The 16,565-nt window shown below is 33.0% G+C and overlaps 1 protein-coding gene across 6 annotated transcripts in view; it reads right to left on the bottom strand.

Annotated features, from left to right (window-relative positions):
• The window catches only part of LOC139701552 (intermembrane lipid transfer protein VPS13A-like), a 99,412-nt gene that overhangs the window by 38,753 nt on the left and 44,094 nt on the right, over window positions 1–16,565 (bottom strand). For 2 of the 6 annotated variants that reach the window (XM_071600495.1, XM_071600493.1), the window contains exons 9-10: window positions 13,901–13,950; window positions 4,611–4,738 (exon numbers count right to left, since the gene is read on the bottom strand). In XM_071600495.1, the coding sequence (XP_071456596.1) occupies window positions 4,652–4,738; window positions 13,901–13,950 (137 nt within the window). In that variant the 3' untranslated portion in view covers window positions 4,611–4,651. Of the gene's footprint in view, window positions 1–1,605; window positions 2,428–4,610; window positions 4,739–4,765; window positions 6,542–13,900; window positions 13,951–16,565 lie in introns of those variants that run through there. The other 4 variants (XM_071600494.1, XM_071600492.1, XM_071600497.1 and 1 more) reach the window with 4 other exon arrangements.

Below are 16,565 nucleotides of genomic sequence, written 5' to 3'. Positions count from 1 at the left end.
AAAAAAGACAACTTTTAAACACAGTAAGTAAGCCAGGCATGGTGGAACACACACTTGTAGTCCCGGCCTCTCAGATGGCTGAGGCAGGAGGGTGTTGAGTCCACAAGTTCAAGCTAATTTGTCTGGACGTCATAGAAAGACCCATTTCAAGGGGGAAAAAAAAACAAATAAAATTAAATAAATAAATGTATATTATTCTTATTCTTTTATTTCCTCACAATGACACTAAAAAATCTTAAATCTCCTAGGTCCGAATTCCATTGTCTATACTGTATCCGTCACAAAGCCGAATTCATTCTTTTGAACTTTTTAATATGTTTTATGTGTCAGTCTCCAAAGTATTCCATTTGAATTACAGATTGTAGGCCACAAAGGTATAAAACCACTGCTTTTCAAAATAGTTCAAACACTGCCTAGTTTATAAAATATCTCACTATCAACAAGTAAAAAAATAATCTGTCATAAATTCAAGCTGAAATTACTTGAAACTTTAGAAGAAAGGTACACATTTTACTTTGCAAAGGGCTAAACTATAAATACTGCAGGCTTTAAATATATATGCCCCAAACAATGGAGCATCTATGTTCATCAAACAAACTCTTCTCAATTTAAAGAGTCAAAGAGACCACAACCCAATAATACTAGGTGACTTTAAAACATCTCTTTCACCACTAGATAGCTCTTCCAAATGCTAAACAAAGAAACTATAGAACTCAATACAATCAATAACTTAGACTTAACAAATACATATAGATTATTCCTTCCAATGAGTGAATACACTTCTCAGCAGCACATGAATTCGTCTCTAAAACAGACCGTATATTATCTCACAAAGCAACTCTTAGCAAACACAAAAAAAGTAGAGATACTACCTTGCATTCTACCAGTGGAATGAAATTAAAAATCAATGATAAATTGAAAATTAGAAGTTACTCCAACACCTGTAGACTAAATATTATGCTAATGAATGAACAATAAATTGCAGAAAACATCAAAAAGGAGATTTAAAAAATCTTAGAGGTAAATGAGAACACTGATACAACATATCAAAATCTCTGGGACACTATGAAAGCAATACTAAAAGGAAAGTTCATTACATGAAGTTCATTCCTTAAAAGAAGAAAAAAATCAACAAATAAATGACCTAACATTACATCTCAAAAGTCCTAGAAAAAGAAGAACAAATCAACACCAAAAGCAGAAGACAGGAAATGATTAAAATAAGAGCTGAAATCAATGAAATGGAAACAAAAGTAACAACTAAAAACACTGACAAAACAAAAAGTTGGTTCTTCGAAAAAATAAATAAAACTGATAAACCCTTATCCATGCTAATGAAGAGAAGGCGAAAACTCAAATTACTAAAATCCATAATGAAAAAGGAAATATCATGACAGACACTACAGAAATACAGAAGATAATTAGAAATTATTTTGAAAATTTGTACTCCAATAAAATTGAAAATATCAAAGACATCGACAAATTTCTAGAATCATGTGATTCACCCAGACAGAATCAGGATGATATACACAATTTAAACAGATCAATTTCAAGCAATGAAATAGAAGATGCCATCAGAAGCCCACCAACCAAGAAAAGTCCAGGACCAGATGGATAAACAGCTGAGTTCTATAAGACCTTCAAAGAAGAACTAATACCAGTACTCCTCAAATTATTTCATGAAATAGAAAAAGAGGGGACACTTCCAAACTTATTCTATGAGGCCAACATCACCCTGATTCCAAAACCAGGCAAAGACACATCACAGAAAGAAAACTTCAGACCCATATCTCTAATGAACATAGATACAAAACTTCTCAATAAAATTCTGGCAAATCACATACAAAAACATATTAAAAAGATAGTGCACCCTAAACAAAGGGGGTTCATCCCAGGGATGCAAGGTTGGTTCAACATACAGAAATCAATAAATGTAATGCATCACATCAAGATAAGAATCATATGATCATCTCAATACAATACAGCACCCCTTCATGTTCAAAACACTAGAAAAGACAGGGGTAATAGGAACATATCTAAACATTCTGAAAACTATCTATGCTAAGCCCAAGGCCAACATCTTTCTAAATGGAGAAAAATTGAAAGCATTCGCTCTAAAAACTGGAATAAAACAGGGATTCTCTCTTTCACCACTTCTTTTAACATAGCCCTTGAAATCTAGCCAGGGCAATTAGACAGAGGAAAGAAATTTAAGGGAGGGGACTTTGGTTGATGAGGAGGGTCCCACAGAGCAGCAAGGTGGTACTCCTGGAGTGCAAGTAGTTCCTGATAGAGATGACCAGGCTCTTCCCGAAGTGTTGGTTGTCAGGCAGCCTGTACATCACCTTGAAGAAGTATGATGGCTTAATTAAACCTGCACAGAGGAAGGGTTCTGTGGAGGGCATTGATCCCTCAGACAATATGTATCTGTTGAGAGCAATGGATGGAAAAAAGAAGATCAGCACAGTGGTGAGCTCCAAAAGAAGTGAATAAGTTTCAGATAGCTTATTCAAACCTATTGAGAGCTAACACAACACGGATGGGCTGAAGGAGACAGACAAAAAGAGCAAGAGTAAGAACAAAGCAGCACAGTGAAGGGCACTGAATTCCCTGCTTTTATCAAACCACTGAATTACTATTTTTCCTTTTGTTTATAGTTTTGTTTATAAATCTAGGTTTCTGGTTCCCCCACTAACTGTTTTCATGTGATATCAGGGTCATTTTGGAGAGAAGAAAGATTGCAGTGTGTTTACAAGGTAGTTGTGGTAAGAAGCTAGTTTATTTCAGATCTGTGATACGTGGTTATATTCCTACATTAGTTTTTAAAAGTCTCTGTAGTCAGCAAAGAAAAAAAAAAGTTGTTGAAGGGATACAGATAGGAAAAGAAGAAAAGAAGAACTCAACTATCATTATTTGCCAATGACATGATTCTATACTTACAGGGTCTGAAAAACTCCACCAAAAAACTTCTAGAACTAATAAATGAATTCAGCAAAGTAGCAGGATATAAAATCAATACCTAGATATCAAATGCATTTCCACTGCTTCTATTCAAATCTGCCATTGTACAGTGAAGGCATTAACAAATAAACAAATAGGCATAGCTGATAAATAACTGGGTACAGACATATGGTTATCCTGACTTAAACATTATACAATGTACACATGTATTGAAATATTACATGGTTTACCATCAACATGTACATTTTTTTTCTGTTTTTATGCATCAGTTAAAATATACAAATTTTTTAAAAATAGGCCACCTGCTGAATTTGTCCTGAAGGCCAGTTTGTCAACTGCTACTTTAGAATAAGAGTTCTCAATCTTCATATAATCACATGGGAATCTTAATGCAGATTCTGATTCAGTAGGTCTGGGCTGGGCCTGAGAATCTGCAGTTATAGTAATCTCCCAGTTGATTAATGCTGAAGTTGTTCAGAAGATGACATTTTTGAGTAGTAAGTTTCTAGTTAGCTCCATGACAAGAAGGATCCTATCTAATTATTTACTCTAAAGTCTCAGTAACAAAAACAGTGCCCATCACATAATCAATAAATGTTTGTATGAGGAACCAATAAACAAAGAATAAGATTCTAATAGAATATCAGTCACTTTCTTATATCATTATTAAATGTGTTATTTTTTTGGGGGGGGTTATCCTTCTTTATGTTCAGCTTAGCTTTTAAGCTTACTAAATCTAGCAATCTCTAAAATAATGGTAGGTTTCCCACTAAATGTTACTGAGTTAAATCAGTCTAGGTCCATGTAGACAGTAAAAAAAAAAAAGCTCATGGTTATTGACAAATTAGTCCCTAAGCTTGTTTTCTACATTCATCCATAATGATCATATTTTATTTGTTTAAGCATTCCATGTTCCTTATACGTCAAGGCCTTTATACATATCATTTTCCCTGATAGGAAAAATTTCCCCCATCCCTTCAAATCTAAACATAATTTTACCTCTTCATAAGTCAGCAGAGAAAATAAATATCCTGATCCTCTCTCACCAGACCCTTTCCCATTACTAATGTGGTTTTCTATATCAGCACTATAGTTCTTCTTCAAAGCACTTATCACACTTTATAATTATATTACCTTCTTATATGTTGACTTTTCAAAATTCCATTTATCCTACTGGAATGTAAGCTCCTTAAGGTTAAAAACTATATTTACCTCCTTCACCACTGAATCCCTGACACAGTTCTTGAGATATTTAGACACAAATTTATATATTGGCTAAACAGACATCTTTATGTCTATAGAGAAATTTTTCTCTTATCCTATATTTACAATGTGAATACTCTAATGTATCTATCTAGTTTACAAGCACTGCCTTTTATCTGCAAGGGCCTAGTACCCAATTTTGCACTCTATGATGCTGCCTTCTAGAATATGGCTATTAGAACAAGGGTAGACATTCTCTCTTCCATTTTTGGAATTGAGACTGGACTCCGGCCTCTCAGTCTATATGCTTCTCACTCTGACTAATGAATAATAATAGATTGCAATTTGGATTCTGTGTATGTGAAAGAAATGAAAATTAAGTTTATAAATTGTGAAGAAGAAGAAACATGTAGACAGAATAAAGCATATAAGATGGGGAGGATTACCTTGGTTCCTAATGGCTTTACTCATGGAAAGTTCCAATTCCTCATGAAGCCAAGCTGTTCTCTGATTTTTCAGGAGATATCCCAATATCCTTCCATATTTGTGTTTTTGGAGGGTTGGAAATGGATTCCTAATATTTACAATTGAAAGAATATTTAAAAATAAAAATATTTTCTAACTAAGTACATCCAGACCATACAGAGGAAAAAGTATACCCAGAAAATGTGTCGAAATATAAGAGGAGGAAAATATTGAACCAAGAAATCATTCAATAACTGCAGTTTAGTAAAATTTTGAAAATTATAAAACATTTTTCATGAAATGAAAAACACTATCCACAAATAAGAATATTTATATGGAAACTAACATATCCTAAAATGAATAAATTCTTTTATAAGTCCTCCAGGAAAATTTTTGCATCAATGAACTGCTAGTTCCAAAATTATTCAAAATACCCAATGCTGGGTGGCTGGCCCTAAGTACATTTTTTAAAGTAAAGAGTTAACAATTCTTCAAATGATTTGAGGTAAAAAAAAAAAAAAAATTCTTTAACCTCAAAGAAACAAGAAAAAGAAATGCTCTCCAACATGAGTAGAAATGAACTTGAGAAGAAAGGAAGTATAAGAAACTATCACCATCAATAGAATCTTATGACATAAAGGGAAGTAGATGTACAAAGCAATAGGTCTGAGCCAATAAATCCCTAAGAATCTCCTGCAAGTCAATCGATTCAAGATGTGAATCAGCTCTAGTCACTCCTGCAGCCAACTATCCTACTTTTTTTAATTGCTAATTGAGAAATCTACTTTTTGTTAGAAAGTTAAAATGTAAATGACAAAATCCTAACAGCTTTCTTTTATAGCCTAATTCAAAATATCCATTATTTTCCAAGCAGCAACTGAATATGTCAAAAACAGTCTTGCCATAGATATTTAGTTGTTTTCTGCCAAATTAATGAAAGGAAAATATTGCACTTTCAATTGGTTAATTACCACGAATCCTTCTGCAAAGGGCTCCTGCTTGCAGAATTAAACCAGCTTTAGTTGGCACACTGCCCTAATATTCATGGAGACTAGAATATAGGCTCCACTGTACTCAAGAGACATTTAGTTTTTGGCATCATTCATAGGCTTACAAATCATCAGTGCTAACCACTATAGACATTCAACTGTCTGAAGTAAACAAGGCAGAAAGCACCTGCATTCAAATAAAGATGTACCACACTCTGCATCTTTGAAATCATAGGAGCTAGACTTACAATGTACAATGAACAAGAATACCCTTACTTACATATCTTCTGGAAAGGAGCTACTTAAACAAAAATCCTTAGTGACAATTCTATTTCAAGGAAATCCTCTAGGAACAAGGCAACTTCAAAGAAGGGGTAACTCAGAGAAGTTCTTTTTCCTCAGTTCTAGGCCAGGGTTAATAAAGTTATTTCAGGTATAGGTCTCCAGGGAGCCCAGGCACAGATCTCATACCTCCTCATATTATAGTATTTGAGATTAAAAGGTGCTGACTTGCCCATTTCAAATCTGGTAAAACAACCATGAATTATTCAAACATAACCCCATTATTCCTTTCTCCTTTCTTCATGTGATTGCCCCTTCCCTACAGAAATTTCAAGACCTGGAATGACCTCCCTTCCTTGAATGATATATTAGATCTACTTTTTAAAAATACGATAGGAAAGGCTTCTCAACTTTTTGAAAGATATATTCGGTCATCCCTGCTATTTGGGAAAGAATGAGTAGAGATGGAGATACCAAAATTTTTTCTTTTTCTTTTCCTCTCTCCCCCGACCTTTAAAAATAAATGAAGAAAAGATTAGAAACCAAGGCAGATAAATACTTTTTACTCAGGAATTCCAGTTGACTTCTCCCAGATGTTCTCCCTATATTCCAAAGCAATCAGCCCAGGTTCCAGTGTGTCACTGCCATGAGAAAATGGGAAGAGCACAAAACCAATACTAAATCCTGGAAAGGTCACTCAACACTAACTATAAAACCCAGATAGTCTATCACCTAAGTATTATAGCAAATACAAAATTAGCAAGCAAATTTTTTATGACTAGCAAAATCCTAGTCAAAAGTAGTTAGAAGACATTAATTAAAAATTCAAGCTTTGAGAATATAACATCGAAGCTAGTCCAAGGAAGCTTAAATGGTCTGGAAAGCTGTGAAGAAGAAAAAAAAAACAAAACAGTATTAAAACAAACAAAAGAAGTAGAGAAAGAGAAATGGGAAACAAAGAACAGATGAAACAAAGAGAGAATAAATATCAAAATGACAGGCTTAAAACATGTCAACAATCACATTAATAAATGTAACTGATCTAAGAACTCCAATTAAAAAGCAGAGATTGGGCTCAAGGTAGCTCAATGGAAGAGCACTTGTCTAGCCTGCATGATGCCCTGAGATCAATTTCCAGCACTAGTGGGGAAAAAAAATTACAACACAGAGATTAACAGACTCCTAAAAAGCAAGGCAAAACATGCCACTTTGGAAAAGTGTAAATTAAACATAGACAGGTTAAAAGCAAAATGATATGAAAAGATATACTATACCAATACTGGTCAAAAAACCTGGAGTGGCTACATCAATATCAGAAAAGGTTTATTTCAGAACAAAACTATTACCACAGATTCACAGAATAATGCCATAATGATAAAGTGGTCAATTCATAAAGAGGACAAACTAATGCCAAATCTTTATGCACCTAATAACAGCTTCAAGATACAGGATGTAAAAACCAACAGAAATCACGTATACACTATTCTGACCACAAAATAAGTCTCAAATGTAAAACCATTCAAATCATATAAAGTATGTTATTTGTTCACAATTAACTTAATCAGGAAACAATAACAGAAAGATCTCTGGAAACCCCCAAATATTTGGGAACTAAATAAGACATTTCTAAATTATCAAAGGGTCAAAGAAGAAATCAAAAGAAAAATTAGAAGATATTTTAAATTGAAGGAAACTTAAAATACACCACATTAACATTTGTAGACTGCCACTGAAATTGTACTTGGGAGGAAAATTTTTACACTAAGTATCTGTATTAGAAAAGAAGAAAGGTCTGAGTGGTTTTAGCTTCTACTCTAAGAAATTAGAGACCCTCATTGTTATAGAAAATACATGTATGAAGATGTGAGAAAGAAAAAAAAGAAGAATAGCATTACCCTAGATTAAGTAAAGAGAAGTGGAGGGAGGGGAGGGGAGGGGTTGGGGAGATAGGAAGGATAGTAGAATGAAACAGACATTATTATTACTGTGTGTATATATGTGACTGCATGACCAATGTGATTCTGCAACCTGTATACTCAGAAAAATGAGAAATTATATCCCATCTGATTCAAATGTATGACATATCAAGATCACTGTACTGTCATGTGTAACTAAGTAAAACAAAAAAATTAGAAAAGCATCAGATCAAACCTAAATTAAACAGACAAAAGGAAATTGAATTGTAGCAGAATTCAATGAAAAAGAAAAAAAAACCAATGAAAACAAACTTCACTCTCTTAAATGGTGAAAAAATTGATAAATCTCTAGACACATTTCTCAACAACTAAAGGATATAAATTAACAACATCAGGACTGAGCTGGCATAACTACAGTATCTACAGATAATATGGCAATATTATAAAAAATATAACAAATTTGACAATTTAGACAATCTAAAAGAAATGATTGATTTCTTAAAGAATTCAAATGACATAAGCTCACTTAAAAATACAAACACAATTTACCCAAACATTTCAGAAAATACTTTCCACTTACAAAGCCAGCATTATTCTGAAACCAGAACCAAATACAGATACAATAAAAGGAAACTACATATCAAGATTCCTCATGTATGTAGTAAATATTAAGAATCCTAAAATTTGAGTATCGCAGTATCCATAAGGCATGATATGTCAAGCCTACCACATAAGGTCAACCTTGGAATTTTTAAGTTTTAATTTTACCTTAAGGTTTCAATTTTGTTGCATATGGATTTCCAGTTTGCCCAGCACCATTTGTTTTTGTTACTATTGCTCTGTAGTATAGTTTAAGGTCTGGAATAGTGATGCCACCTGCTTCACTCATCCTGCTAAGGATTGCTTTAGCAATTCTGGGTCTCTTATTTTTCCAGATGAATTTCATAATTGCTTTTTCTATTTCTATGAGGAATGCCACTAGGATTTTGATCAGAATTGCATTTTTCTTGGTCTTCTCGGTCTATACTCAAAGGAATTAAATCTGTATAGTGCTTTTGGTAGTATTGTCGTTTTGATAATATCAAATCTGACTATCCAAGAGCAAGGTAGATCTTTCCATCTTCTTAATATTTCTTTGATTTCTTTCCTCAGGGCTCTGTAGTTTTTACTGTATAGATCTTTCATCTCTTTTGTTAAGTTGATTCCCAAGTATTTTTTTTTTTAGGCTATTTTAAATGGGGTAGTTTTCCTCATTTCCCTCTCACAGGATTTGCCCCTGATATACAGACATACCTTTGATTTACAGGTGTTGATTTTATATCCTGCTACTTGGCCAAATTCATTTATTAGTTCTAGAAGATTTCTGGTGAAGCTTTTTGGGTCTTCTAGGTATAGAATCATATCATCACCAAATAGTGCTACTTTAAGTTCTTCTTTTCCTATACGTAGCCCTTTAATTACTTTTGCCTGTCTAATTTTCTGGCCGGTGTTTCAAGAACTATGTTAAATGGAAGTGCTGAAAGAGGGAATCCCTATCTTGTACCAGTTTTTAGAGGGAATGCCTTCAATTTTTCTCCATTTAGAATGATGTTGGCCTGGGGCTTAGCATAGATAGCCTTTACCCCTATCTCTCACCATGCACAAAACTCAACTTAAAGTGGATCAAGGACCTAGGAATTAAAACAAAGACTCTGGGTCTAATAAAAGAAAAAGTAGGCCCTAATCTCATCATGTGGGATTAGGCCCCAACTTCCTTAATAAGACTCCTATAGCACAAGAATTAAAACCAAGAATCAATAAATGGGATGGATTCATACAAAAAAGTTTCTTCTCAGCAAAAAAAAAAAATGATCTGTGAGGTGAACAGAGGGCCTACATCTTGGAAACAAATTTTTACTCCTCACACATCATATACAGGACTAATCTCTAGGGTATATAAAAAACTCAGAAAACTAAGCACTAAAAAAACAAATAACCAATAAATGGGTCAATGACCTGAACAGACACTTCTCAGAAGTGATATACAATCAATCAACAAATATATGAAAAAATGTTCATCATTTCTAGCAATTAGAGAAATGCAAATCAAAACTACTCTATCATCTCACTCCAGTCAGAGCAGCAGCTATTATGAAGACAAACAATAGTAAGTGTTGGCAAGGATGTGGGGGAAAAGGTACACTCATACATTGCTGGTGGGACTGCAAATTGGTGCAGCCAATATGGAAAGCAGTATAGAGATTCCTTGGAAAATTGGGAATGGAACCACCATTTGACCCAGCTATCCCTCTTCTCGGTCTACACTCAAAGGAATTAACAACAGCATACTACAGGGACACAGCAACATCAATATTTATAGCACCACAATTCACAATAGCTAAACTATGGAACCAACCTAGATGCCCTTTAATAGATGAATGGATAAAAAAAAATGTGGCATATATACACAGTGGAATATTACTCAGCAATCAAAGAGAATAAAATCATGGCATTTGCAGGTAAATGGATGAGTTAGAGAAGATAATGCTAGGTAAAATTAGCCAATCCCAAAAAACCAAATGCCGAATGTTTTCTCTGATATAAGGAAGCTGATTCATAGTGGGGTAGAGAGGGGGAACATGGGAGGAATAGATGAACTCTAGATAGGGCAGAGAGGTGGGAGGGGAAAGGAAGGGGCAGGGGGTTAGCAAGGATGGTGGAATGTGATGGACATCATTAACCAAAGTACATGTATGAAGACATGAATTGGTGTGAACATACTTTATATACAACCAGAGATATGAAAATTTTTGTTAAATATGTGTAATAAGAATTATAATGCATTCTGCTGTCATTTATTCTTTAAAAAATCAATTAAAAAATGAAAAAAAGGTTTCAAGGTTGGTTTATATGTAATTTATCATATTAAGAAATTTTAAAAGGAAAACAATGATCACCTAAATATAAGCTCAAAGGAAAAAAAAGGGAAAGAAAGAACTTAGGGGCAGAAAGAAATCTGGGGCTTATCATTTCTGTGAACTATCCACATGAGGATGCACATTAAATCCAGGAATTCAAGAGGAAGATATTGTTAAGGTCTTTACAGACTTAAGTTCTTTATCTAAAACAAGGACAGGAATGTTTATTTTGAGAATGGCTTTGAAAATCAAAGATAATGTCATAAAATACTTATCACAGTGCCAGACTCATAATAGTCATTTGAAAATAAATAAATGAGAACCTAAGAAGTATTTGACAAAATCCAGCATGAAATTTCTGATTAAAAACTCTCCACAAAGTAGTAATAGAAGACAATTTCTTCAGCCTAAGTAAAGAGGCATCTGAAAAACTTGCAGCTAACATCCTACTTGAAGGTGAATGTGTCTCCTTCTATGATCAGGAATCAGATGACTGCTCTTATTATTTCTCTTTAACAGTGTGATGTACAATCTAGCTAGCCCAATCAGCCAAGAAAAATAAATTACAAGTGTTTGGAATTTAAAGAAAGAAGTAAAACTTTTCCTAGACAACATGATCTTCTATGTAGAAAATCAGGATCTATAAAAGAGCTATAAGAACTGGTGAGTTTAACAAGATTATAGGACCCAAGATCAATATTCAAAAAATCAATTGTATGTTTATTTACTAGCAACCAATTTGGAATTTCAAATATAAAATACTTAGGAATAAATCTGACAAAAGATGTAAAACAGATCTGTATGCTGAAAACTATAGAAATACTTCTCATAGAAACTAAAGGTCTAAATATATATATATATAACTTGCTCATGGGTTACTTGACTCAATATTGTTAAAATGTCATTTCTTCCAAAAGTGATCTAAACATTTAAGGCACATAAAAGTAAGCTTTTAAAACAGAAATTGAAGCTAGTTCTAAATTTCATAGGCAAATGCAGAAGACTTAGGACAGCCAAAACAACTCTGAAGAAAAAAGAAAATAGGAGGACTAACACTATCTGATTTGAAGACCTACTTTAGGTTAACAGTAATCCAGACAATCTGTTATAAGATAAAAATAGACAAACACACCAAAGGAAAAGAAAATGGAGAATTCCAAAACTGACCCCCACATAAATTGACAAGCAATTTTAACAAAGACATAAAAACAATAGAAGATAGCCTTTCGAATAAATATTTGTTGAAACAATTATATATATATATATATATATATATATATATATATATATACACACACACATATGTATACACACATATGTACACACATAAATATAGTTTTTTAGGAATTAACTTTGATTCATACCACATGCCACATATATAAATTAACTAAAAATGGATTTCAGGGTTCAGGCTAACATCCTGAAACTGCTTTACATGTATACTGGGGTTAAAACAATGAAAAATAGATGGCAGAAGCCATTTTCTCACTGTTTGAGAGAAATACTTAGATATACACAATAAAACATGATAAAATGAATCACATGAAACTGGATTAGAATCAGAGACATCAATCAGTATGAACTCACATTTAGCTTAACATAAATACAAGTGGAAAGATACAGAAATAATGATAGATAGCATATATCCATGGATTAGCAAATATACATATATTTCCTGGCCCTGTCAGGAAGTGAACCTAGACATATGACACCCCAGTAACAGCAACCAATATACCTAGTACACAGATATTGGTTTCTTAACAACATACTTAAAAAACATGAATCAGAGATTCTTTGAGAAATGAATTATTCTAAGGCTAGGACATAGAAAACATAAAAGAAGCCATACATATCTTGCAGTGTCAAGAAACAAAGATTTGCTCCAAAAAAGAGGTGTTTAAAGGGATCCTGGACCCAACCTAAAAGAGCTCCCCATATCTTAAAATAAACCAATTTGAGCAATAAAATAAATAACAGTACTTGAATATACAAAATAAATATATGAGTACATATTAATGTAAAGAAATAAATGAAGGAGAAACAAATATTTCTTACAGAATAATTTCAAATAATTTATGTAGAAACCCAGTGCCAGAATACTGGGCAAAAATGCCCTCCTCTGGTTCCTTTCCCACCTTTCCCTTAAATATGAGCTATACTTAGTGACTTGCTTCAAAAGAACAGACTATAAAAATGATTTTTTAAAAAGACTAACTTTACAGTGAAGAAAACTGGCTAACAATACCTTGGTCAGGTAATCAAGGATAAGTAACTGCTGTCAGTTAAGGCATGCTGATAGTTTGTCACCATGATTACAATGTGACAGGAAAGGAACTCTCCCCCAAAAGTCATAGCCTCCATCTAATCAAGACAAAAATATCAGATAAATGCAAATTGTGATAAATTCTATAAACACTACCAGCCCTGTTCAAAATGTAAAATTCATGAAAAACAAGGATGGAGGAACTATCAGGGATCAGAGCGGACTAAGAGGACATGAGGACACAATGTGCAATCTGAGAGTGAATTCTAAAACAGAAATCAGGTGTTAGAGGTAAACTGGTAATATCCAAATAAAGTCTAAAGTATAATTAATAGTAATGTACCAACTATGGGTGCTTAGTTTTGACAAACCTTCCATGTTTATATAAGATGTTAATAATAAAAGAAAGTGGATGAGGGGTATACAGCCACTCTCTGTACTACCTTTTGCTACTTTTCTGAAAATCTAAAATTCTTCCAAACTAAAAAAGTCATTATAAAAAAGTATTATCGACTTAAATGTAAAAAAGTAAAGCCATAAATATAGCTAGAACACAAGACAGTATTTTTTACCTTGAGTTAGGCAAAATTTATTACATATGATGGCAACAACACAATCTTTAAAAAGATATGATTGAGAAATTACATTCCATCAAAATTTTAAACTTTTGCATTTTTAGGGCACTGTGAAGATGAAAAAACAGACTAAGATTTGTAAAGTACATATCTAATTAAAAAAACTTATTAAAGCAAATAACTTGATTTAAAATTGGCACAAAACTTGAACACACACCAGAGAAGATATACAGATTGCAAGTAAGCACATAAAAAGATGCTCAACATTATCAGTCATCAGGAAGATGCACATTAACCACAAAGAGAAACCATTACACACCCATTAGAATGGTCAAAATTTAAGACTTACCATATCAAATGTTGGCAAGGATGTAGAAGAACTGGAATTCTCATACAACGCTGGTGGGAATGTAAAATGGTGCAACCAGTTTGAAAAATGTTTCAGGAGTTTCTTACAAATTTAAACACATACCTACCATATAACCCAACCATACTACTCCTATTTGCCCAAATGCATAGGGAGTATTTGTCCAAGGTCATGTACATCAATGGTTATAGCAGCTTTAATCATAAAAATTGGACATCTTTTAAACCCAAGTTTCCATCAACAGGTAAATGACTAAACCAATTGTGATATAGTCATGATGGAATACTACTATACTACTCTTCAATAAAAAGGAATATAAACTGTATGTATTCATTATCTAAAGTTCTAGTAAATGTAAACAATTCTATAGTGACAAAAGAGATAAGTGACTGCAGTTGTGAGGATGGGAATAGATCAGGAGGGGCAGGGAGAGACAGAAAAAAGAGAATACAAAAGGACAGAAAGAAGCTTTGGGAATGATAGTATCTTCACTATCTTGATTATAATGATGATTTCATAGATACATCATCAAAACTCATCAAATTGTACACTTCAACTAGATGCAGTTCATTGTATATCAAATACGCCTCAACAAAACTGTTTAAAAAAAATCAACAATCACAAACTTGGAAAATCTGGAAATATACTGGACTTGGAAATGAGAAGCCTCAGAAAAGGAATGATTTTCACAAATGGCTGATGGCATGGCAAATGAAATAGTGATTAGATTTGGTCTATGCAGCTTCATGAGAGAACTAGTACCAAAGGAATAGAAATTAAAAGTTATGTCAGCTACATTCATGGAATACAATGACAATCATAGTTGTCTATACATGGAATGAATGTAAAGGTCTATGTCAGAAAAGAGTTTAAGCAGAAACTAAACTGATCACCTTTTACATGAGGAATTAGGAGAAATTCCCATCTGGGATAGAAGATGGTACTTCTTGATCCTTAATCAATGGTTAGAAAAACAGAACAACTAGTTTGCACTTGGACAGAAAGTTACTGAATCCTATTCATCAAATTTTCAAGCCATAACACCAAACATTTTGAGTTATTTAAAGTATTTGGGAGTATATGAACCGAGTTAATTAATGTACTATACCTTAAAAAATATAACTGGGTTTTTTTTTGTATTTTAAGACAGCTTCAAAGATAAGCATAGTTTTATAATGTGTTTTTCTCTTTTTGGGTTTATCATGAATTTCTTGGAGAACTGAGCATTTATAATGTTTATTATGCAATGCTAAGCACCTCAAGTTTGACAATAACAGCTACCATTTATTCTACTGAATATTATACGCCTAAAAATTTCAGTAGGACATCTTTGGCAATTCAAGTTTACAATATTTCAACATAGCTATTATCCCCATTTTATAGATGAAAAATCTTACACTGAGGAAATTAAAAATCTTCAGATTGAAGATCTGCAGTAAGTTTTCCATAACCTGATGATACAGGAATGTCTCCTGGTTTACTGGAAGGTCCAGCTGATGAACACTGTGTATAGTCTTTTCTCCCTTTCCAAATATTTCCACATATTTTTTTAAATACAAATTTTCTCATGTTACTTAATCACCTTCAGTTCCTGCTGATGAAGTCAAAATTTGTCAAAGTGGTGAACAAGAGCCTTCCCACCTAGTTTTCCACAATCATCTGCAAGTACATCTATATAGTCCAGACAGACTAAAATATTTTAAAAGTCCTTTAAAAATGCAGTACATTTGTACGTGCTCTTCCCACTTTCTACATGTACATTTTTCTTAGTTTGGGCTCAGCAAATGGACTCTTGCCCTTCCAGAATCAGTTTTAAATATAATTCCCTCTTTTGAAATCATTTCTGATATTCCAGCCACAATTACATTATACCATTCTATGTTTATACTGATTTATCTGTGAGTTTGTTTCTGTCATAAATCTCTCCTCAAAAACAGGTAAACTCATCACAGTATCTCTACCACCCAAGCCTAATGCCTGAGGTATAAGAAATGTTCAAAAAGTGTTTATTGTCTGAATGAATGAATGATAGATGAATGAATAAACAGATATACTAGCAGTATCTGAAATTAAGGACTTTTTTTGCAGGGATATATAAAAGAAGTAATACTATGTATAATAGAGATACACAAGTCTCCACAACTACAACACATACTACATCTTAAAAATTCCATAAGATTTCATCCTCAATTATATCTTAATTGTAACATCTATTATTATCTAGTCTGCTGGATTGTACAGTCTATTAAAACAGTTTATTTAATCAAAAATAAAAGTAATATATAATTTGATGCCGAAACTTAATTCTCAAGACTCTAAAATGATTGGAGACCAGGAAATCTTTGAACTCCTCTCTGATTACTTGTCAAGAAGAAGTCAGAGGAATAACCTTTTTTGTGACCTCCTCCCACAAATAAAAGTATTCAGATTTTACCATTTCAAGATGTAACCTTGTTTAGTGCTCTCCTCCTGCAGATAATGAGACATTTTTTAAAAAGAAGAAAAAAAAGAAGGAAATAAAACAACTTCTACCATTTAAAATTTCAGGCTCCTTTCATCTTTATTTCTTATGATTTAAATTAAAATATTTTTATGCCTGGTCAAATATGTTTGATTAGTTTTTTTCAAATCAGTCCGAACATAACTA

The sequence above is a fragment of the Marmota flaviventris genome, chromosome 13, assembly GCF_047511675.1.
Source record: "Marmota flaviventris isolate mMarFla1 chromosome 13, mMarFla1.hap1, whole genome shotgun sequence".
Lineage (NCBI taxonomy): Eukaryota > Metazoa > Chordata > Mammalia > Rodentia > Sciuridae > Marmota > Marmota flaviventris.
This window is presented reverse-complemented; position numbering and strand designations above follow the sequence as displayed.